General features: G+C 42.3%; 1 protein-coding gene across 4 annotated transcripts in view; it reads right to left on the bottom strand.

The window, feature by feature from the left end:
• Nucleotides 1–25,362, bottom strand: part of TAF2 (TATA-box binding protein associated factor 2) — an 87,361-nt gene that overhangs the window by 25,659 nt on the left and 36,340 nt on the right. For all 4 annotated transcript variants that reach the window (XM_075582360.1, XM_075582361.1, XM_075582347.1 and 1 more), the window contains exons 12-20: nucleotides 23,346–23,500; nucleotides 19,514–19,628; nucleotides 18,539–18,648; nucleotides 17,325–17,390; nucleotides 16,445–16,697; nucleotides 15,976–16,116; nucleotides 14,394–14,504; nucleotides 3,932–4,125; nucleotides 3,572–3,711 (exon numbers count right to left, since the gene is read on the bottom strand). In XM_075582360.1, the coding sequence (XP_075438475.1) occupies nucleotides 3,572–3,711; nucleotides 3,932–4,125; nucleotides 14,394–14,504; nucleotides 15,976–16,116; nucleotides 16,445–16,697; nucleotides 17,325–17,390; nucleotides 18,539–18,648; nucleotides 19,514–19,628; nucleotides 23,346–23,500 (1,285 nt within the window). The remainder of the gene's footprint in view (nucleotides 1–3,571; nucleotides 3,712–3,931; nucleotides 4,126–14,393; nucleotides 14,505–15,975; nucleotides 16,117–16,444; nucleotides 16,698–17,324; nucleotides 17,391–18,538; nucleotides 18,649–19,513; nucleotides 19,629–23,345; nucleotides 23,501–25,362) is intronic.

Below are 25,362 nucleotides of genomic sequence, written 5' to 3'. Positions count from 1 at the left end.
GGAGGAAGCCGGCTGTGTAAGATACGAGAGAGGGAGGAAGCCCGGCTGTGTAAGATACGAGAGAGGGAGGAAGCCGGCTGTGTAAGATACGAGAGAGGGAGGAAGCCCGGCTGTGTAAGATATGAGAGAGGGAGGAAGCCGGCTGTGTAAGATACGAGAGAGGGAGGAAGCCGGCTGTGTAAGATATGAGAGAGGGAGGAAGCCGGCTGTGTAAGATACGAGAGAGGGAGGAAGCCGGCTGTGTAAGATACGAGAGAGAGGGAGAAAGCCGGCTGTGTAAGATACGAGAGAGGGAGGAAGCCCGACTGTGTAAGATACGAGAGAGGGAGGAAGCCGGCTGTGTAAGATACGAGAGAGGGAGGAAGCCGGCTGTGTAAGATACGAGAGAGGGAGGAAGCCGGCTGTGTAAGATATGAGAGAGGGAGGAAGCCGGCTGTGTAAGATACGAGAGAGGGAGGAAGCCGGCTGTGTAAGATACGAGAGAGGGAGGAAGCCCAGCTGTGTAAGATACGAGAGAGGGAGGAAGCCAGACTGTGTAAGATACGAGAGAGGGAGGAAGCCCAGCTGTGTAAGATACGAGAGAGGGAGGAAGCCGGCTGTGTAAGATACGAGAGAGGGAGGAAGCCGGCTGTGTAAGATACGAGAGAGAGGGAGAAAGCCGGCTGTGTAAGATACGAGAGAGGGAGGAAGCCGGCTGTGTAAGATATGAGAGAGGGAGGAAGCCGGCTGTGTAAGATATGAGAGAGGGAGGAAGCCGGCTGTGTAAGATACGAGAGAGGGAGGAAGCCGGCTGTGTAAGATACGAGAGAGGGAGGAAGCCGGCTGTGTAAGGTACGAGAGAGGGAGAAAGCCAGACTGTGTAAGATACGAGAGAGGGAGGAAGCCCGGCTGTGTAAGATACGAGAGAGGGAGGAAGCCGGCTGTGTAAGATACGAGAGAGGGAGGAAGCCGGCTGTGTAAGATATGAGAGAGGGAGGAAGCCGGCTGTGTAAGATACGAGAGAGGGAGGAAGCCGGCTGTGTAAGATACGAGAGAGGGAGGAAGCCGGCTGTGTAAGGTACGAGAGAGGGAGAAAGCCAGACTGTGTAAGATACGAGAGAGGGAGGAAGCCCGGCTGTGTAAGATACGAGAGAGGGAGGAAGCCGGCTGTGTAAGATATGAGAGAGGGAGGAAGCCCGGCTGTGTAAGATACGAGAGAGGGAGGAAGCCGGCTGTGTAAGATACGAGAGAGGGAGGAAGCCGGCTGTGTAAGATACGAGAGAGGGAGGAAGCCCAGCTGTGTAAGATACGAGAGAGGGAGGAAGCCGGCTGTGTAAGATACGAGAGAGGGAGGAAGCCGGCTGTGTAAGATACGAGAGAGGGAGGAAGCCGGCTGTGTAAGATACGAGAGAGGGAGGAAGCCCGGCTGTGTAAGATACGAGAGAGGGAGGAAGCCGGCTGTGTAAGATAAGAGAGAAGGAGAAAGCCCGGGTATGTAAGATACGAGAGAAGGAGAAAGCCCGGGTATGTAAGATACGAGAGAAGGAGAAAGCCCGGGTATGTAAGATACGAGAGAAGGAGAAAGCCCGGGTATGTAAGATATGAGAGAGGGAGGAAGCCCGGCTGTGTAAGATATGACAGAGGGAGGAAGTCCGGCTGCCCAAACTTTTGTTGAACACAGTGACATCAGACAAATGGAACTAGCCAGAGGAAATAAATCCCTCCCAAGTCACTATTCAACATGTTTCCAAACATATTTACTTTTAGGTGATAAATAATTGGTAAAAGAAAAAGTCATCAGTCACCCAGATTAAACTCCTTCAACATGTCACTGCCATTTATATAATTTGCTTTAAAGGATCAATCCATTCTAGGATTTTGTTTTACTTTTTGTTCTGGGTTTTTCGAATGTTGAAGTGCTTGTCCATAAAGTGGACAGGGTAGAACAAAGGTAAGGGAAGATAGGAAAGGGAGGGTGTTGTCTGTGTAAACGCTTGTTGAAAAGTTAGTAGCAAGAGGAAATCAGACCCCTCCCAAGTCTGAGCTCACCAGGTTTACCAAAGTAACAAAAAAACACCCAGATTCCCTAAATTATGGCCCAGCAATTTATACACATTTGTATTTTTCAATTATTAATCCATTTATATTCATTTATATTAATTTCCTTTTAATGGCCATATAGTCAAAATAATATGCACTTGCCTTCTAATTTAGAAGTACTGTACTGTAGTTAGAAAAAAAAAATGTTTTTCTTTAAAAAAAAAAAAAAAGGAAAAAATGTAATGGGCAAGTTGAAGAATTTCACATAATAGCAATTCTACTGGAACCACCTCATACCGTTCCATTCACTTTCCTATAGAAGGAAACCCACAAACATTTTTGACTGGCTATTCTGATAGAGGTTAGTCTCATGTATTTTGTTTCCCATATAAATTGATGGATTGGGTAGACTGAAGGAAATAGAACCTAGACTTGCTGACAAGATGTTCAGTAACACATCTTTTTGGCCTTATAACAAATACCTTTGTTTAAAAAAAAAAAATTTTTAAAATTGGAAGTCAAATTTTTTCCAAAGTACTGTGCATGGTAAAGGTCATTTTCACTTTAATTTCTGTATTTTTAATGAAGCTGCAACGTTCTCAAACTCTGAATAGTTGAGTACATATGGATGCCGTTCCATATTTATTACATTGTCACCTCTTTGGGACATACTTTGTTTTCTATTTAATTTTCCTTACGTTTACAAATCAGGGCTAATGCTCACAATTGTCCCGGGTTGTCACTTTATGTATTTTAAATGGTGTAGCTGCATTCATGGTTTGTGCTATATTAAAATTAACAATCGTAACAAAACAACAGGGGTTTAAACACTGAAATGAAAATAACGACAGACAGAGCTAAGCTATGTACACAATAGTCCAATATACTCTCGATAGTGCATACTGTACGAGACAAATAAAGCCAACCAAGTAACTACTCAATAAACAATCTGGTTAACTAACAAATACTTCCCAGTTGCCCCTGTAGTGGGGATTATTGATAAACAAATGTTGATGGGCCTCATTACAGCTTCTGGTAATAACAAACACATCTAGCAATGCTGTTCTTCTGCATTAGAGCTTTATTTCCTTTTCTATCTGCGTCTGAGCTTAGTTGGCAAGAAGAGTTTGGGATCCATCAGGTAATTCCACTCGAAGGGAATGGGTGCAGCATTGTGTGATAATAACCAAACTCTTAACCTTACATCAATGCACATAAACAGGGACATCTGCAATCTTACAAAACACCAGGGCAAGGGGCCTCAAAGCTTGTAATCACTCATTGGTTTATCGCACCTGAAGCAGCGAGGGAGGACACAAGGTACTTTAACTGTGATAGGATTCGTAGCACAAACTCTTAATGGATGGATGCAATAGCACAAGACCTCTTGAACACCAATGGGTTTGCCAAAGCTTGAAGTAGGCTCAGCAGTGATTGTGTTAATGGTATTAGGTGCCCCAGCGGTGATGGGGTGAATAGCAGGGCGCTCCCTTAAAAATACAATAGTTAACCAATATGAGCAAAAACTAAACCACATCAAAAAAAAAGTTACCTTTTGTGTAATCAACAACGGCTTCTAAAGCTGCCACCCTGACATCCACAAAGTGCCCATAATCCGCGTACGACTTAAAGACAGATGGGTCACTCGGGACATGACCATTCTTTTGGAGCACACGAATGGCTCTGAGGCAGCTAAGAAGAGAAAAACAACAATGCTAAATATTAATCTAATTACAAAATGTACACAGTGGTAATACTTTCAAGTGACCGTGTAATCCATTAGTTTACACAGCATTGCCACCAATACAGTTTCTCATCTGGCAGTCACCAGCCACCCCATTGGATAGCTTTTCCTTGCAAGCCTACTGCAATCTTTCAGCTTGTCATGGCGGTGAACAAAGATGAAGCGTACCTTACTGTTATAGTATGCCTATAACTAGGTAGAAGCTTTTCCATATTTAAAAAGCGAGTAATCTCCTCAAGGATAAGACGGACATCAGCATTTAGACTATCCAGAGTCCGGGTTTCATTGTTAACACTGACTGCGGGTGTCACCGAATTGGCAAGTGCATCAATTAGTTCCGCTCGGTAGTAATTATCTGAAAACTAAAACAAGACAGAGTTAGAAACCAGTGCAATGTATTATAGGACATTGAACATCAGCAAAAGGAGAAGGCTTTGTTTTATTGTTACGCAGAACTTAAAATCAAATAAGAGTTAAGGCCTACCTAGTCTCCTACTGAGAATTACCCTCCAGAAGAGCTTAAAAAGTGTTTCTATAGACCAAAGGGATTGTTAAAGAGACGGAAAACATTATGTAAAAACATTTGGTCTTTAAGTAAAAGAAGGGTGCATCAGGTGATATGTTCATTGTGTACTCCATATACAGTCTTTACTATAGCTAGATATTTACAAATCTTTAGCCAACATCCTAGTTTGCTACAGAATATGGCGTTTTTTTCAAAGCAGCGGCTATTCGCGGCTTTGGTCTAAAAATTGACAATCACCTACCTTCATGTGTTTGCAATACCTACCAATCGCCACCGCACAGTTAATTGTGAATATTCTAGATGGGGGTTAAGCTACGGCCCCAGTCCTCCCTGCAGCGCGTGCAGAGACTACAGCCATGATCGGCGGTCTGTAGGGGAGATCTAGGGAGAGCATGGGGGGGAGGGGGATGAGGGGGGTGGGCCATGACGGGGCATATCTGCCCTGCCTTAGGCTGCGCACGGCCACGTGACCGCATCGCAGCACGGGAAGACAAGTCTTGTCTTCCCTGCCAGCGTACGCGTCACAGCGCTTTGCGCGCACACAGCCACTGGGGCCTGCCCCATAGAGCAGCGGTGCGCAAACTGGTGGGGCGCGAGATTGTCTGCGGGGGACGCGGGATTTACAGAGGCCCCGCATGCTTCCCGAAGGCACTTAAATTAAGTGCCGGGGAAGCGGTGAAGGCCTCTAAACTGCCCTTATCTTGCTCCTTGAGACGCGTCACCATGGCAACACGGCGTCAAATGACGCAGCGAGGTCATGTGATATCACGTTGACGCAGATGCCAAGGTAAGAGGGTGGGGGCATGAAGAGAGGGGAAGAGCCGGCAGGGGGGGCACAGGGGAAAAAAATTTGTTTAAAAAAAAAAATACAAACAATTTGTGGCTCAAACTTTGACACATTCACCCATTTCAAACGACAATAGGCCTCAACTTTTTGTAACCCATATAATCCTATCTTTCGAACACATTTTGTAAATAAATATTTTCTTATCATCATTGAACAAAGATGGTCTTTAATATTCCATGGAATCCAGTCGAGTACCAAAATGACAATAAAAAGTAAGATGGTAGGATGAAGTCAAAGAAAAAGTGTTTGCAACAGCAGTACCTTGAAGATACACACACACACACACACACACACACACACACACACACACACTGAATTTTATGGTTTTACATATCAGTACATAATAATAATCAATCATCTGTAGCAGGTCTTAAAATTAGCTAAATACTACCTAAGATGAACAACAACACATGACATATTACACTGTCATGATTTATTTAACAAAAATAAAGCCAAAATGGAGAAGCCAAGTGTGAAAAACTAAGTATACCTTATGATTCAATAGCTTGTAGAACCACCTTTAGCAGCAATAACTTGAAGTAATCGATTTCTATATGACTTTATATCAGTCTCTCACATCGTTGTGGAGGAATTTTGGCCCACTCTTCTTTACAACGGTGCTTCAGTTCATTGAGGTTTGTGGGCATTTGTTTATGCACAGCTCTCTTAAGGTCCAGCCACAGCATTTCAATTGGGTTGAGGTCTGTACTTTGACTGGGCTGTTGCAACACCTTGATTGTTTTCTTTTTCAGCCATTCTGTTGTAGATTTGCTAGTGTGCTTGAGTTCACCGTCCTGTTGCATGACCCAATTTGGGCCAAGCTTTAGCTGTCGGACAGATGGCCTCACATTTGACACTAGAATACTTTGATATACAGAGGAGTTCATGGTCGACTCAATGACTGCAAGGTTCCCAGGTCCTGTGGCTGCAAAACAAGCCCAAATCATCACCCCTCCACCACTGTGCTTGACAGTTGGTATGAGGTGTTTGTGCTGATATGCTGTGCTTGGTTTTCGCCAAATGTGTGGCTGTGCATTATGGCCAAACATCTCCACTTTGGTCTCGTCTGTCCAAAGGACATTGTTCCAGAAGTCTTGTGGTTTGTTCAGATGAAACTTTGCAAACCTAAGCCGTGCTGCCATGTTCTTTTTAGAGAGAAGAGGCTTTCTCCTGCAACCCTTCCAAACAAACCATACTTGTTCAGTCTTTTTCTAATTGTACTGCCATGAACTTTAACATTTAACTTGCTAACTGAGGCCTGTAGAGTCTGAGATGTAACTCTTGGGTTTTTTGCAATTTCTCTGAGCATTGCACGGTCATTGCAAGGGGTGAATTTGCTGGGACGTCCACACCTGGGAAGATTGGCAACTGTCTTGAATGTTTTCCACTTTTGAATAATCTTTCTCACTGTAGAATGATGGACTTTAAATTGTTTGGAAATGGCCTTATAACCCTTCCCAGATGGATGGGCAGCAACAATTGCTTCTCTAAGATCATCGCTGATGTCTTTCCTCCTTGGCATTGTGTTAACACACATCTGAATGCTCCAGACCAGCAAACTGCGAAAACTTCGGCTTTTATAGAGGTGGTCACACTTGCTGATGATCAATTAATCAAGGGCATTTGATTAGCAGCACCTGTCTGCTCATTAGCATCTTAATTCCTATGGAAGCAGTAAGGGTGTACTTAGTTTTTCACACATAGCTTCTCCATTTGGCTTTATTTTTGTTAAATAAATCATGACACGGTGTAATATGTCATGTGTTTTTGTTCATCTGAGGTTGTATTTATCTAATTTTTAGACCGGCTAAGGAACAGATGATCGTTATGTCCTGATATGTAAAGCCATCAAATCCAAAGAGAGTGTACTTTCTTTTTCACACAACTGTATGTATGTATGTATGTATGTATGTATGTATGCATACACACACACACAGAGATAATACGTTACCATTCGGAAGAATGGCAAAGAAAAGACAGCACTCAGAAGGTTCAAAAGTGTATTAGTGAAAATCGATGATCCAGGGCACTGCGGATTTTCCATAGAATTTATTGTGTCAGAACAGGATGACGTTTCAACCTTCAGTGAGGTCTTTTTCAAGTGACTGGCTTGCTCACTGAAGGTTGAAACGTCGTCCTGTTCTGACGATAAATTCTATGGAATATCCGCAGTCTTCTGGATCATCTATTTTCACTAAGTATAGGAATTTATAGATGGGTTTCCCCTGAATCAGGAGCACCGGTAATTGCAAGTATATTTACCTTATATATTTTTTGGGGTGCAGTATTACTATCTATTACTCAAGTGTATTAGAACAGACACAAAACCGATGTTTCGATCCCGCAGAGGGATCTTCTTCAGGGTAGGGGGGGGGGGGGGGGATCCACAATGCAGTGGAATATAATAAAATCAAAAGCAATATCAGACAACAGGGTCCAGATTTACTTGTGTGTAGAATATCATAATGATCTCAAGCCCATGTATCCAGGCTGACAGTGTGAACACTGGATGAAAAACTCATGATAGTGTTAGCACAACTGAAGGACAATCACAGAAAGCATCACAGATTGAGGTCCTCATTGAGCCCTCTAGGTGACATAGTATTCAGTTTGGGTATCACCTTGGCCTCTAATTGTATCAAGAGTTTGTTTCTATCGTCTCCCCTTGTGGGGACATGCGACTGTATGATAGGCATGCACCGGAATGTTGCAAGGCTATGCTTCCTTTATTTAAAATGTCTTGCCACTGGTAAATGTTTCAGTTTGTCACCTCCATCGGCACCAAGGAGAGCTTCCCTTATTGTGGATCTGTGCATAGCTATGCGTTCCTCAAGCATTCTTGTGGTTTTGCCCACATAGTGCAGACCGCAGGGGCATTTGATGAAATACACCACAAATTTAGATTCAGTTTAGAAAATCCAAAATCTTGATAGGATTACCATTATGCAGACGAGCAAATGTTTTGCCCACTGCCATGTATTGGCAATTAATGCAACCATGGCATTTGTATATCCCTACAGTCTTTGTCAATCAAGAAGGTGTAATCACATATTTCTCCACAAGGTCAGATCGTGTTAGAAAATCTCCCAAACTGGGCACCCTTCTATAACACAAGAGGGGGGATTAGCAAAATGTTGGCCTATTTTCTTGTCATTTGCCAAGATATGCCAATTATTATGCACGCTATTTTGAATAAGGTTTGAGGCTATATGTAATGACTACATTAAAATCGGGTATCTTTCAATAAACCACAAATGTTCCCAGCACTCAAACGAAAAGAGCAAAAAGCGAATGGATCAGCCAAAAAAGCATCTAATGGTACACGAATCATGCACAAACTGGTCGCAGACCAAAAGAAAGCAATATGTGCTGGGGCAGGAACAAGGACAGGGAAGGGGAAAAGGGAGAGGGGATGGGGAAAAAAGGGAAAAACAGGGGGTAAAAAGTCCAGGGCAAGGGGGGCAACGTCACGTTTCGGGGTATGAGAACCCCTTCTACAGGCCCGTTCCCAGGTAGACCGCAGCCACCTGGTACTTCCCTATACCCTGCAACAATGTCCCTGGGAGACACAGTGACAAAACTATCACTGAATATCCCAACAGAATGAAGATAGGCTGTGAGGCACAAGAATCAGACCAACTAACCCTAAGCAAGTAATGTAAATGACAGGGGAACTGGATGGTCAGGGTCTGAACCTCAAAAGAATATACCAACACTATACAGGAGAGTTAGCTGGCAAAGCAGGGTGCTAAAGGGTTAATGACCCACTGTGGGGCACTTAGAGTCCAGTTAGTGCAGGAAATGTCCAAATGCAAAAACGGGTCGTGGCAGCACACTCCTCCTAGTGCAAGCAGCTTGCATTTGGACATTTCCTGCACTAACTGGACTCTAAGTTCCCTCTAAGCTGATCCATTCACTTTTTGCTCTTTTCGTTTGAGTTCTGGGAACATTTGTGGTTTATTGATTATTTTGGGAGGAAATAGGGTCCTCCCTGTTCCCGTTTTGCACCGATTATTTCACACTACACATAGTTTGTGTGCTGTCTAATACTGTTTGTTACGGGTATCTTTCAATGGTCTGACTGCCGGCTCCAGTAGTTTTTTTCTGGTCGGTATTCTTGCTTTGGCTAAAGCAAGTTGTATTTCACCTTCATCATAGCCTCTATCCCAGAATCTATCAGCAAGCTTGGATAGAGACTCCTCCACATCCGATGGATTGCTCGCGATCTTGCGTACTCCGCATCTGTGAGTATGGAAGGCCCTTCTTTAATGGAAGGGCGTGATGTCTCTTGGCATCAAGAAGTGTGTTCTTGTCAGGAGGTTTATTGACAATTCTAGTGCAGAGTCTGTCATTCAGTATGTACACCAGTGTCCAAAAATGTAATTTCGGTCTTGTTCATTGTTCATTATGATATTCTACACACGACTGTAAACTAGAACATGGTCCAGATCTACTCATCTCACTTACCTGTTTTGTTCACAGGACATATCTACTATTCTTCCATTGTACTTAATTATTTGTTCCCTCACTGTTCACCCAATGTTCCCTCCCGTATCCAGTTTGATACAAAGCCCGTGGGAAGTTTTTTCTCCGTAGGTTTCTCATCTTCGCTATGGATAGCCGCACTACTGGAGTAAGCATGTGCGGTCGGATCGCCATGAAGACCCCCTTACCCAGTCAGCTACAACAGAACAGCTGACACGGACTCAGAGTGGATACCTGCTTGACAGCCGTTTCAAAATGGCGCCCACTAATGGTCGGAGACACCTGGAGGGATTTCTCGCGGGCTTTGTGATTTTTTTCATTGTTTTGGCGATTAGGTGCATTGGGGAGTTGGTATAAAGTCACTCATGGTTCTGGCTTCATTGCACACCACCCTGAAGATCCCTCTGCGGCATGGAAACGTTGTTTTTTGTGTCTGTTCTAATACACTTTTGAACATTACCTACTGAGTGCTGTCTCTTCTTTGCCGTTCTTCAGGATGGTAACGTATTATCTGCATTTACTTATGGGATTAGCACCAGGCCTTTTGGATTACTTGCTTATGTGTGTATGTATGTGTGTGTATGTGTGTATATATGTATATATATATATATATATATGTATATGTATATATAGTGTTCGACAAACCTATACATTTGCTCGCCCCGGGCGAGTGGATTTAACATCGTGGCGAGCTCCTATTGGCCCAAGCAGCACACGTTTGGTACTAGGTGGCGAGTAGATTTTTTTGTGTGGCGAGTAGATTTTTTTGTGTGGCGAGTAGATTTTTTGGTGATTTGTCAACCCCAAGTCAACTCCCAACTCCCAACTCCCAAGAGCACAGTGCCCGGGATTAAGTAAACCATTTTTAAACACTACGAAAATTTATTTTTTTTAAAGCAGCACATGCATATGGGGCAAGATAAACTTAAATTGGCATTTGGGGGGATTGCGGCTCTAAAATGTGTTGCTCGTATACTAATCATCAAATATTGGATAGGTCACATTAATAAAAAAAAAAACATTTGGTGCACACAGTAAGAGAAAAAAAAAAGTGCCCATGCTAAACTAATTAAAATAATTTCCTGGCAACAGATCATGTAAACAAAATCAGTCAAATGTCCTTCCAGCGAAGATGATTCAACAAGTGGGAACAAGATCAGATATATGAGGAAAAGCCTATAATGTTTACCAGATCTCACAAAACTTGTTTTCTATATACATATTAATCTTGGGACACCTCCATCCCCAGTGAATAAAGAAAACCATTCTTCCTATTTGAGGTCCTGCCTTTAAATTTTATGTAAACGGGATGAGGTCGAGGAAAAACGTATGGCAGATTATACCATTTGGGAACATATCAATAGGAAAATGATTACTGTGACTGTAATTGCCATCTTGAGACTCTACAGCACAACATAATAGAGAATTAAGTAGGATGCTTCTCAATAGAACCTTATGAAGTAGAAGGCTGTCAGCACAGCTGTGTGCTTTTTCATTTATGAATATATAACTACTGTAGATTTGAACCCCTTTGGTGCAAGATTCTAGAAACGGTGATAGTATTTTAAAATGCCTGAATGATGGCTTTACATATTAACCAGAGTAGTGGTATTTCTATTTATTGAACATTGTACGTGGGAGGGTTTTTGTAATCTCAATTTTTTTAATATTTTTTTTTATCTTGTGATTGGTTTCTTTTAAAGCTTTAAATGTGTTCTTTTGTTTCATTGGGAAGTGCTTTGAGTCCCACTGGGAGAAAAATGCTACACTACACAACTCTATCACAAATGGCACTTATAAGTATGGGTGCCAGATATATTCGAGAAAATGCCAAAACTTTCTTAGCTTGTCATATTCAGGTAATAACTAGAAAATGAAACTTCCTGAAATAGATAATGATAAAAAACATACCTCACTTCAAAGTTTACAACCCCCACAGATTGTTTGCCCTAATTTGCAACAAAGTTTTATTTCTTAACCTCAGGGAACAACCACAGCACCACATTTCTCATACAATATTAGTGCACAAGGTATCCTTGGTAATTCAGTGATTATTCGTATTATCCGCTTTGGCTGGGGATTCTCGAGGACCAGACCAACCAAATACTGCAGCATGGTGGGGGGGAGGGGGGTGTGTGTGTGGTGTGTGTGGTGTGTGGTGTGTGTGGTGTGTGTGGTGTGGTGTGGTGTGTGTGTGCGATAGATACATACATATTATAAACAGATTAAGCGCAAATGTCCAGTTTATTAAGTCAATTAATACACGCCCCTATAAAGATAATCTATATGAGATAGCTATAAAAATAAACAAACGGATACTGATAACGCTTTAAAACTTAAAAATAAAAAAAATCAACCCATACAGCTGATACACAGTGGGAGAGGAGAAACCTGCTGATGTTGTATACACAATAATCAAAGGACTAACTTCATTTGGGGAGACCAGACAGTGTTGTGACACTCGATCATATACAGGTGTGCCGACGAGTATTCTAAAACTTGCCTTAAACTTGCTTTGGAAAATCTGGGGCTATCCCCAACAAGATCCAGGTACATGCTGGGTACATGCTGCAAACATTTCAGTGACATTTCTGCGGAGACTAATGGCCCATCGGATTAACACAGCAGGGGTCCCTGGCAGTCCCATTCAGTCCCCCGCTGTTAATCCAATGGGCCATTAGTCTGTCTGCAGAAAGGTCACTGAAATGTTGCAGCATGTACCAAGCATGTACCTGGGTCTTGTTGGTGATTGGCCCAGATTTGTTTTAGAATACTCGTCGGCACTATAGTAATAGTGTCCAGAAGAGCATAAACAAGGTGTTGGAGAGTTACGTTGGATATAAGTACAGTACATGTACAGTGCTCTGTATTATTCTCACCACTGTTCACTCGTTAATGATGGTATTAGGACGTCTGTCGGCTGTGTTTCTCACCGCAGGGAAACCGCAAATGTGCCGATCCGGATACAAATCCTAAATGATTACTAAATGATTCGGTGTACTTTAACTACACCAGGACTCCACACTCCCTTGGAAATCACTCATCAGCTGTGCGAGGATTTCCTGCTGGCTATCTGCTGTGGGAAGCGAGACGAAGACGGAGACCATAAGAGCTATGGAGTTTGTGGTGTTCTGCAGCTTGGAGTATACAGTGCTGAGCTGAAGTAAGGCATTCAGTGCTCATGGAAAAAGCTTATTATCCAAAGGAGTGTGGAGTCCCGGTGTAGTTAAAGTACACGGATGGACTAGGGTTTGGCTGCGCGGTCATCCCTCCCTCCTTTCACCCTTCCCCCGTTCCATCGGGGCAGCATTCACTCGGAGTAATCATTTAGGATTTGTATCCGGATTGGCAAAATTGCGGTTTCCCTGCGGTGAGAAACACAGCCATCGGACGTCCTAATACCATCATTAACGAGTGAACAGTGGTGAGAATAATACAGAGCACTGTACATGTACTGTACTTATATCCAACGGAACTCTCCAACACTTTGTTTATGCTCTTCTGGACATTATTATATGATCGAGTGTCACAATGCTATCTGTCTGGTCTCCCCAAATGAGGTTAGTCCTTTGATTATTGTGTATACAACATCAGCAGGTTTCTCCTCTCCCACTAAGTATCAGCTGTATGGGTTGATTTTTTTTATTTGTAAGTTTTAAAGCAGTATCAGTATTCGTTTATACCTATCTCATATAGATTATCTTTATAGGGGCGTTTATTAATTGACTTAATAAACTGTTATAATATTTTATTTCTTTGGACATTTGCGCTTAATCTGGTTACTATATTTGTTGATTTAGATTTGGAAAATCTTTTGTTTGAGCTGCATATTTCTTTAGTCTCTGCTTTGGATTTCTTTTACCTCCATACACTTTGCTCAGATTATTTCATTGAATTTTATTCACTATTCTAAGTGAAGCGCTGGTTCTTTTTCCCTTTTGTATATACACATGTACATATATACAAACATACACACACACGATGGCCGCACAAACAGGGGTTAAAAGTCTTTCCAGAAGGCAGTCGTGGTGCATGGTAGAGGAGATAAGGGATAGTCCAAATTATATCATAAGTGATCTATATTACGAGCACCACACTAAATTAGGGCAAAAGAATATTATTGCATCCAAAATTCACACAGGCCCAACGTTTCAGTCCCCAGGGAGTAAATATATAGTAAATATATTTTCAGTCCCCTGAGAGTAAATATATAGATAGGTACATACCTACAGGCATACCCCGGTTTAAGGACACTCACTTTAAGTACACTCGCGAGTAAGTACATATCGCCCAATAGTCAAACGGCAGCTCACGCATGCGCCTGTCAGCACGTCCTGAACAGTAATACCGGCTCCCTACCTGTACCGAAGCTGTGCGCAAGCAGGGAGACTATAGAGCCTGTTACAGATGCGTTATTTACATCAGTTATGCATGTAACCAGTGTTCGACAAACCTATACATTTGCTCGCCCCGGGCGAGTGGATTTAACCCCCGGGCGAGTAAATATTGGCCCAAGCAGCACACGTTTGGTACTAGGTGGCGAGTAGATTTTTTGGTGATTTGTCAACCACTGATAACGATTGCAGTACAGTACATGCATCAATAAGTGGGAAAAGGTAGTGCTTCACTTTAAGTACATTTTCGCTTTACATACATGCTCCGGTCCCATTGCGTACGTTAATGCGGGGTATGCCTGTATAGCTCATTTGTGTATACTTATACTGTAGGTAACACTAGGATACAAGATAATACAAACACATTGTGATTCTTACCTTATTTTTCCTGTTGTCATTGTATTTAATGAGGTCTAAAATAAATGCGAGAACCTCTTTGGGGCATAAGTTGTGAACGTCTCTCAGCAAGGCCATAGCAACTGGCATAGTCTGCAAGACACCCGGTCAAATATTATGCCTCCGCTGTTACTAATATGATAACAAACCTTTACATCTAACTACTAAAGTAAGACCGGTGAAAATGCTTCAAAGCTTTCTAGAGCCAATGAATGCACATGAATAAAAATAGCGTGTTCCCACTCCCGGGACTCCCATAATTCAAACACTGTTTAAAACGCCTAAAAAACGAGCAGCCAGGATTGCTGCTCTCAAGCTGCCACAATGTGTCGTATGGATTGGCTCAGTGACTCGAGCATTAAATACAGGTGCTAGAAGAGGACTCCTTAACCTACTGTAGTGCAGGGGGGGGGAGGGGGGAAAGGCAACTCCTCAAGGGCCACCAACAGGTAGGTTTTAAGGATATCTAGGCTTCAATACAGGTGGCTGTGCTGAAGCCGGGATATCCTTAAACCTGACCTGCTGGTGTCCCTTGAGGACTGAAGTTGCCCCCCCCCCCCCTACTCTGTAGAGCATTTACAAATAAGTCTTATTATGTTGTTGATTTGTCATCAATGTGTTTTTGGAATGTGGGATAGCACATTGTGCAATAGCGATTATTTATTACAAAATAAATGTACATTTTTTCAGTGTTGCATATAGGCTATTAAACATCTAAAAGTTATGGGGGGGTGATATATTAATGAGAGAGAGGGCTCCCTCTTGTGGGTCACAGAGAAATAGCATCATGATCATACAGTCATGTACACAAATAGAGAAAACTTTTCAGGAAGCTGAAGTTTTTTTCCCCCTCAAAATGTAGAATATAAACATACAAAAAGGGCATGAAGGCAGTTTTATATTCTGTACCCCCTCTTTCAGTTGCATTTAAATGCAACAAAATAAATACAAATGTAACAAAATCAAAATATTGTTTGATTAAAAAGTGTATTAAAACAACCTGCCCCATGTTGCTTTGCAATATTTTACCTTTAGACACAGGTACTAAGAAAACAGCCTCTTTCATGCATCTTTACAACATTTCATTATTACCTATTGCTTGAACCTATTCGCTTATCACGCCGTTAAAATAATAAATTGAGAAAAAAAACAATGTTGGTATTTTGAACAGGTCTACTTCTTTCTTGTTTTTCAAACCATTTACAAAAATGAGTAAAGGAAAATTCATAAACAAAAAACAAGATAAAAGGAATATCGTGGGACTTTCTCAAATGTATATCATTAAATCCCAAATCATATCACGTATGAGTGTATTTCTAATCACGTTACTTGCAATCTCGTAATTAGCACACAGGTTCCTCAAAGGAGAACTCAAACTCATTAACTGTATTTAATGATAAACCCAAGAGGGTCACAGTCATGGGTTGGAGATGCCCTCATTTCCACACGTGTGAGAATTGTGTCACACACACACACACACACACACACACACACAATTTTGACATGTAAAACTGGTATTAACTTATTAATAATAGAGAGTACACAAACCACATCAGTCGTTTACCTTTTGTAGAAAGTAACTTTGGAAGTTCATGAAGTTGTTAGTCTTAACAATGTTCGGGCAGCTCTTACAACAAAACATACGTGTGAAGAGGGACTTCATTGCTGGAGGCCCAGTCCATGTACTCACCATTGAGTTTGCAATCTACACAGAGTTGACAAACAAGGTTAGGTACTGTAGCATTGTAATCCTTTGCAGCCTACTCTGACATCAAACAGTTAAAGGTAAGAAATTCTATTGTTCAGTAACACGGTGACAGAAATAGTTTATCAACGTTCAGTAAAAAGGAAAAGGCTAGATCAAACTCTCCTAGAAGCAGTTTCAATTTAGACCACAGTAGCCGTGTATGGCTTGGTGCCAAAATGCTTCTTCCCAATTAAAACGAAAGGTTTTCACTGACAAAATGCACTTCGGAGAATCAGGACGTGTTTCTTGATGGATAATCAATCTTGCCTGCACACTGTGAACTCACCTTGGCAAGGCAGAAGCACGCCATCATTCTCACTCGGTAGAAGCACTGCTCTTGTTCAAGAATATCCGTCAATGCGAGTCTTGAGGCGGGCGTGGGAAAGGTTTCCAGAGCTAGAATAGATTCCTCCTGGGCAACCACATCCCTTTCATAGCGCAGCTGATACTGCCACATGAAATCGGCCTGCTCAAACTCTACCTTTCTCAATACGGACATGTCTGGATCAATTCTTATCCAGAGTAATGGAGAATCAGCGCTGGAAGGAAAAATGAGAAACTGTTGATGCAACTCATAACTGCATTTATTTTAGCGGTGAGTAAGAAGAATCTCGTCTGACAATATGACTGGAATAAAAGAATTACCAACGATGCCAGATATCAGGTGTAAACCTGTTATTGTAGTCAATGGTATGTAATCGAGGTAATGTACAAACAAATTCACTTAGTGTCAGACACCAAGTGGTTGAAAGGTGTTATTGTCTTATCAATGTACATGGCTCCCTTAAATTCAATCCCCCTTAAAGTGGGGGGGGGGGGGGGGAAACTTTGTAGACTGTAAAAAATGAAAATTTACTTTCACGGTCCTTATTGTGCATTAAAAAAAAAAATCTTTTAAAGAAAATGACATTGCAATTAATTATTATTTATTTTCTTAAAGGAAAATATTGCAATGGTAGCTTGTTTATACATTCTAAGATTTAAATACTGTGTGTATATTACATTTACAGGAGAACAAGGCTTGTGTCTAAATGCCACATGCATACTTGCTTATAGTTATTGCATTTCTTTTCAGGAGAGCTTAGGCATTTCTTGAAAAAAAAGAAAAATCGTCAACCGAGACTAAACACAAAGCTATTATGTACTATAACGAATGTTAAACCTACTCCATTGCAGAGAGATCCATGTCAACTTCTTCTCCATTCATCAATGGAATTTTTTTCTTCTTATTTCTGTCAACAAAAGAAACATTTGTGATTCCACGGCCTCAAACGGCAGGCACATTTTTCTTGTTTTTTTTACAATTTGGTGTAGTTAACTATCTCGGTGCTTTATTTATCGCAAAGGGCCGCCGCGGCACCGTCCCTCCGGCGCGCTGCAATAACATGAGCGCTGATGACGTAAATGGAAGCGTCCAGCAGATCCACAGGAGCGCTGAACTCATAAGCCAGCAAAGTGCCCATGAGGCAGCTGTGTCATCATGGCGCCCTGGAGTGCGAGTCCCCGTGAAGTGGTCGCTGCGTCATGGCGCCCTGGAGTGCGAGTCCCCGTGAAGTGGTCGCTGCGTCATGGCCACTTGGTCCTACGTGGGACAGCATCTTTAAAAGCATCAGTAACACACTGGAATTTTTTTTCATTTTTAAAGTAGAGTTTAACAGATTACAGAGAAGGAAGGACAACCAACAGGTTGAGAGGGACTCCGCACACCACTCAAAAGGTCTCACGGGTGTAGATTCCTTCATACAAGATAAACGAAGAGTCAATTCTTAGTTAAAATCCCCACTTTTACTTCCCAGGAACATACAAAAAAAATAAAAATACAACCCTGTGTGCAGTCACAAACGTTGTATCTTTTTGCATGTTCCTATGAAGTGTAAATGGGGATTTGAACTAAGATTTCCCTCTTCGTTTATCCCGTATGAAGGACCCTACGGACGGCGAGTCCTTTTGAATGGCGCGCCGAGTCCCTCCCAACCTGTTGTTTGTCCTGGTTTCTCTGTATTTATTTGGTGTGGCCACACCTACGGACACTAGCACCCTTGAACAGGTCAAGCTTCTCTGCACATATGCTCCTTTTGCACTTTTTCTCTTTTTAGTTCACCAGATTGCTGCATATCAACATAGGCCAGGTACAGCATATACTTGTAAGATGTTTCTTCTTCGTATGAGAGATTGAGAACTATGTTTCTAAGAGTTAAAAGACCAGATCTCCCTGTGAGGGGAACCAAAAGTGGAAACACATGTAAAAGTATAAGTATTTTCCAATACACTTTAACATTTGGCCAACTTCAGATAAAGATCTGATGACACAACTATCAAAAGAGACCCTTGGTGTGTTAGCAGTTGACATTGCGTTTATTGCGACACACCTAATGATTACCTTCTGCTTTTAGAGTGGCAGGGTATGTCATGCTTAAGGCTGTTTTCTTCAATCTGTAGTGTATGGTTGAAAGATCCATCAAGCTCTTGCACGGTCACCTTAAGAGGGCCCTACAACAAAACAAAAACCTATGAACTGTGTGTGCTACATATATTGCACAATACTTTAGCCCCTATTAAATATATTGCGAATATGTCATGCTTGAGATGAGTTCAACAGGGAAGACATGTTTACAGAATAACAAATAGAGAGGCTTTAGCATCTACATACAAAAGCATTGCATTTATGGACAATAAATACACCTAACCTACAAATGTCAGAAGTTATTTATTTTATTTATTTATTTATAAAATATTTTACCAGGAAGTAATACATTGAGAGTTACCTCTCGTTTGCATCCTGTTCATATTACATTGTTTTTTTACACAGACGAGCGCAAGATTTACAGAACACAAGTTAAACAGCACTATATAACAAGATTCTTGGATTTATAAAAACCATTTCACACCACTGACTGTGGGCCTATGTATATGTCTGTCCAATTACTCATTCCTACTGTAGGTCATTTTGAAACCAGTATATTCGGGGATGACAAGAAAGCTTCCAATATTATCTGAATACGAGATCAAAACGGAGCGGCAGATTAGTTACCAGTTTACAATCACCTGGCTGCAACTGTAAATATACACTGTGGATGTATTGTTTAGTGTATGTGTATAAATATAGATATAGAGAGAAATGGTCTCTGTGTCACTACATATGAAATTAAAAACAAGCTCAAGCCATATCACTCAACAGTTTAGAATATGGAGCAGGAAACATGAAAATATAATAGAACATAAAAGTATGCCTCGTCCATGAGATAAGTCATTTGCAAAGTTTTACGTTAGCGCTATGCTTCTATTTCAGGTGGATCTTACTAAAAAGGCAGCCAAATAGAAACATGCACACAGGTCATTAAAAAAGCCATCTTACCACATATTTCTGGGTCCCCAGGGAGGTATAGTCCTGTTTTATCTCCAATTCCAACACGTTTCGTTTTCTATTAAAAGCAAAGCTGCCATAAAACTTCACAACACCACTTTGGTCTCTGGAAGATATCGTTAAGATTCAACAAGAAATACACAGGGATTAGCTCATGTGAAGGTGCCGAATTGAACCCCTTAAGTGAACGTTGAGTTACGCAAGGTAAACTGAAGTGGACAATACTGTGTACTAACTAAAATTGTCTAAGCTTATTCGTGATCATGTTTACGAGCTCAGTCTCTTGCAGTGGCTTCACAAGTCTCTGAAAAACACCCAATTGCTTTATTAGGGTCAGTGAAAAGCTATTTCCAACAGACTTGTGGGTCCTGAACATCAAACATGAGGTTACTGTGGTTACTTGTTCATCACAATCAGCCAATGAAGGTGAAATAAAAAGGCCTTTGGAAGGAACTCTGATTAAGAGGCATGGCTGCTTTATCTGCAGAATAGAGCCACAGTGAGATTCATGCCTCAATGTAAAAACAATTAAAAATTAAAAAGGTAGCCGGGTGCGAATATAGAATCAGATGCTACAGCACATAATGACCCAGATTGGGTGGGAAGAGTCCTATGAATTATAGTATAAATATCAGGCTCTCCGGAGACATCATTTGCTATGTACTGGTATATACAGTTAGAGAGCTGGATACTGTGTAACTCTGTAGATTTATATAGGAGGAGTACAGACACATTGTCACTTTATCAAACTCTTGAGAATTATTGTATACAAGAAGTGCAGAAGCCGGCGACGGATGACGTCACCCGTCGCGACGAGTTGTATTTTGAAGTTTAGGCGACGTCGCTGGATGACGTCATAAAAGGGGAGGGCAGAGGCACTGAGAAGCTCCCGATTGGTCGTAAGGGGAGACCGTTGCCGGAAAAAATCAAATCTCAGTGACTACCAGATTTCTGGTAGCACTGCCGCTCCGTCGCGTGCACTATAAGCGCCGGCGACAAAGCATTTGTTTTTTTCCGCAACGTGATGGCGCGTTGCCGGCGCTATAAGTGCAGCCTTATGGTGAAACGTATGGCTTCGGAGCGTGTGCGCACTGAGCAGGCTTCCTACAGCCCTTTAAAATCTAATTTATCCGAATTTACGGCTAATACTCCATCTACTTGTTGCTGTATCTGGTGGGGATATTAGTTAGCAAGTGATTGGGGTTATAATAGAGGCAGAATATATATAGATAGATAGATATATAGATAGATATGAGCTCCTTACCGGGCAGATCCAGAGTCCCAGGCCCACAAAGCAAGGAAGAGACAGCACACTCCCTTGAGAAAGGTCCTGTTTCTAGGACCAAAACGTCAGTGAATGTGCCTGTTTTCTACAAATACACTTCTTTTTTGGATACTACCGAGTGTGCTGTCTCTTCCTTGCTTTGTAGGCCTGGGACTCGGGATCTGCCTGGTAAGGAGCCCATTTATACCTACTGTCTATATGGGATAAGCACCTACTTTATTGCAATATGTGTGTGCCATCTGATATATATATATATATATATATATATATATATATAGAGGGTTTTAGTCACTTTTTTTACCCACCATAACCTTAATAGTCGTGGTGATTACCTACTCTTATCTCATTTGAGCAAATGTCAGCAAGCCAACCTCACACTGATGATACCCATCAAGGTTGAAACATGTATGTGAGTGAGTTAACTGACTTTGCATCTCCCAAGTCCTTGCTTAAAAGCTGTGTTTAAAGCAGCATGCATTGACTAAGGGTTGCTCATGTAATGTGAGCATGAGATAAAAAGTGGCACTGTGTGCTCATTTGCATGTCATTTCCCAGAATCCCTTGCTGCAGTGGAAGTGCTGTTTGCTGGGTGATAATGGTGAAAGACAGGGTTGCAGACCTGTCTAAGACATGCAAATGAATATACTGGAATATTTACAGTTGCTTTATGCTTTACTGTGCAGGGTTTTAGTCACTTTTTTTACCCACCATAACCTTAATAGTCGTGGTATATATATATATATGCTGTTCATTGTTCTTCATGCAAATGATCTTCATGCATGCATGTGTCCTGCCTGTTTTGCTGTGATGTCAACACAAATATGGAAGAAGTGGCAGGCTGTGATCCTGCTGGCTTTCTTGCCATAATCTTTACGTAAGTGTCTATATTTTGCCTGTTATTGTATAATCTGTTGTGTTCACCTTTATCACGAATAAATTCTATTTATCATATCTAAGTCTCGTCCCAGTTCAAACCCAGGTATATATATATTTATATATAGTTTTGGTGTAAATTACAGCCTGTCGCAAGCTCTCGTGACAGGCTTGTAATGAACTGGTTGTAACATCGCCGGAAGAAGAGATCAGTGTATCTCGAAAGCTCGCACAAATAAAAGCATTTCGTTAGCCACAGAACGGTATCATCTATTTATTTTTTGATTATATATATATATATAATCCTGCCTCTCTAGTAACCCCAATCACTTGCTAATTAATAATTATATATAATTATTTTTTTGCTATACCTAATAGTGTCATTAAGACCAAGGCAATATAAACACCTCCTTCGGCAGGGATATCACAGCTGCAGGGGGTGTTTTTCTCCCTGTACAAACTAACTAAGTGCACTCTGGACACTGGAACTGAACTCCGGTTTGGAGATCCAGATGGACATCTTTTTGTCCATATTTTACTGGTTGGTCTCTGGTTATTCTCAGTCTCAGCACTGATCTATATAACTAACCAGGTGTGTGTGTGTGTGGTGTGTGGTGTGTGTGAATATATGAGTTCTTCAGTATTAGGTGGTACCTTTTTTATTTGGACTAACAATTTATGTCATAGGACAAGCTTTCAAGAGTTCTCTCTTCCTCAGGTCGGCAATACTGATTGACAAAGGTATCTATGGCTAAAACAGAGAGGGGGGGGGGGGAACAAAACAAAAAAAAACAGAGATGTACTGTAGATAAGGTAGGGTGAGAAAGTGTTTTTAGACATGGAAGGAAGACAAGGAACACACAGCTTATCTAATCTAGTTAATTTTTAATTGTTTTTAAATTTTTTGCTTTGCGACCCTAGTTTCCTGGTAATATCCGGAGTTGTCTGTTCCTTATATGTATTTATTAAAGCTACATTTTTAATATTTTTTTGGGGGGGTGGGGGGGAGGTTTCTTGGAGTGCAGCATTAGGGAAACACTTCTCTCTCCCTATACTACACAAATCAGATTAGTAGTCAACTGGGGAAAAGAACACAAGTTCAGTTCCTGTTACAAGAAGAGGCCGTGAATACAATTACTATAATAAATACAGAAGCAGCAGATGCCAGTGCACATGTTGGCTACACATTAAAGTTCTAATGAGTGACTTAGCTTTTATTTTTTACTTAAACAAGTGACTTGAAAGTGAAATAAATATGAAATAGATCGACACAATGTGTGCCAATCACCCTTCCAATGCTGCAGCTCTATTCTGTTTTATTAGATTCTTATCACAACTATTATTATTATTATATACCAGATACATTCGTCCCTCCTTCCCTTTCGTTTATTAATCAATGCACTTACATGTACGCTGGCTCTGTACTAGTACGCTCCTAAGAGCAGGAATTCCTCTTTTCCAATGTTTTATTTTCTTGGAAGCACTTCTGTACCATATTTCCTAGTAGTGTTTCTACAAAGAGCTGTGTGCATGGTTGATTCTATATAAAATCTTACGTCTATGTTTTAATACGTTTCAGTGCGTACTCCACATCTTCTCAAAAAGTCGCTTATGGGCTCCTCCGCACTCCACATAATGAAAAACGTTCTAAATGGTAAAGGATACACCCACTGTTTTATTAAAGGTTGAATGTCTTTTCCAGAAACATTGGAGATGGATTTCAAAAAGCCAGATGTGGAAACCAACATCTGACTCCACATGTGGGACTGCAACTTCTGAGACGAGGCGGTGCTGGCCAAGCTTAAAAGCTTGTTGAAAACCTAGTGAGAAAGAGTCGTATCATTTTGCAATTTCGAAACATTAAGCAGTACCACTGAGCCTAAGCATGTCCAAGTAGACATCAAAATATTATCACCTTTGAAGCATCCCTTTAAGTGAAAAGGAGTTTATACAAATGAATATAGAGTAAATAGAGTATATTTTTTTGTGTACACTGATTAAAGCAGCAGGCCTGCAATCTGCCTAGAGTTAAAGCAGCAGGTTTGGAAAGTACACATGCTTCATTGTAATGTACTGTTTACATAGCAGTGCTACAAATTTTTGACTCGTCCTAATTAAATACATGAGCACTTCAATGGGATTATTGGATGCCACCACAATGGCAAATCCCACTAACCCTATACATCTCCTAATTTATAATAGTGACTCAATGTACATTTGTAGAACCTACTGCAGCAGAATCTCCTGGCTAAAAACAGAGAGGCGTAACCATGGATGAAGTCAGTAACATGGTGGCAGCTCGAAATGTATCTAAGGCCGAGTCCATAGAAGGACAGGCCGCGCTGAGCCGTGCGGACGCTCAGCGCTGAGCCCCTGCATCCTCAACGAGGATGCCTTGAGAGGGGGCTCACGTGAGCGTCCGCAGGCGTGCTGAGGCGCTGGAGTTTTCAGCTGACAGCCAAGCTGTTTTTCAGCGCGCTGTCGGCTGAAAACATCCAATCAGCCTGAAGCAGCGTCGACGTCACGGCGCCGTGACGTTGACGTCAGTGCGTCGCGGGCGATTGGCCCAGCGACGTCACTGCTCCGCCTCCAACCACGTCCCACCCCCGGCTCCCTTCGCGCACGCTGGCTCAGCGTCAGCGCGGCTCGGAACTCCTCACCCCTCTATGGCCCCAGCCTAAGATTTATTCAGACAAGCTGTGACGGATCACTGGTATATTGTATTTGTGGCATGGGCTCCCCCTGGGCCCCTATTGGTTCTTGCACCTTCCAATCAGTTGTGGAGTGGTGCGTGTGTGTACCTGGCGTCACCGGTAGTGCGGGGAGGGCTGCGGGCAGTTGCAGCAGGCGACTGTCGCCGGAGGCTCCCTTTGCAGGGTGCCGCCATCTTGGTTGTGATTGCGCAAGACGCCGAGCATGCGCAGTATAGGCGCACAAAGTGGTCATTAGATAGACTAGGCTCCGCAAGGGACTACAACCCCCAGCAGCCTCAGGGGCTGCGATCACATGGGCGCGAACAGCCAATAGGGCTGCAGCTTCTCCTGCAGGGAGATACTGATACATTTCGCACGCTGGGACCGCTAGTCAGTCGGAGCTGGGACATCAGAGGGTAATGGTGTAGGTGCAGGGAGTCAGTAAACTCTCGCACTAGGCCAGAGACGCCACAGACCCCATTAGGCCCCAGCTAGGCCCCCGACTCCTCTTAGCTTGTGGTTGCTGCAGGGACAGGCCCATAGATAGGGACACTGCCCCTGTAGAACCAGAGCATACGGACAAAGCCAGGACGCGGCGGCATCCTGGGTCAGGGTGTTCTGGGACCAGATCATCCACCTGTGCTACAGAGACTATTAAAGATGGTACCATCCATGAGGGACCCAGCCACCGTAGAGGAAGAGGCGTCGTGGTTTATTAACGGACCCGTGGATCCCATCTGTATCATCAGCATGTCTGGGTGTGGGAGCACCCAGCATGTACCCAACTAACCAGTGCACCAATTCAACACTTTAGGGGGGCAGCTCTGTCTAACACATTTGGGTGGGTTGGTCTTGGGGTGGACACTGGGACAGTTCGGTGCTAGGAGCACCTCAGTATATTGGGGATAAACCCCACAGAGGTATGGACACTGTGTTGGGGAGACACGATGAGGGGTTACGGCCCTGCGAGGCCTGTGTTACAGTTGTAA

Source organism: Ascaphus truei, chromosome 2 (assembly GCF_040206685.1).
Source record: "Ascaphus truei isolate aAscTru1 chromosome 2, aAscTru1.hap1, whole genome shotgun sequence".
Taxonomy (NCBI): domain Eukaryota; kingdom Metazoa; phylum Chordata; class Amphibia; order Anura; family Ascaphidae; genus Ascaphus; species Ascaphus truei.
The sequence above is the reverse complement of the archived record's forward strand: the minus strand, read 5'-3'. Positions and strand labels throughout refer to the sequence as shown.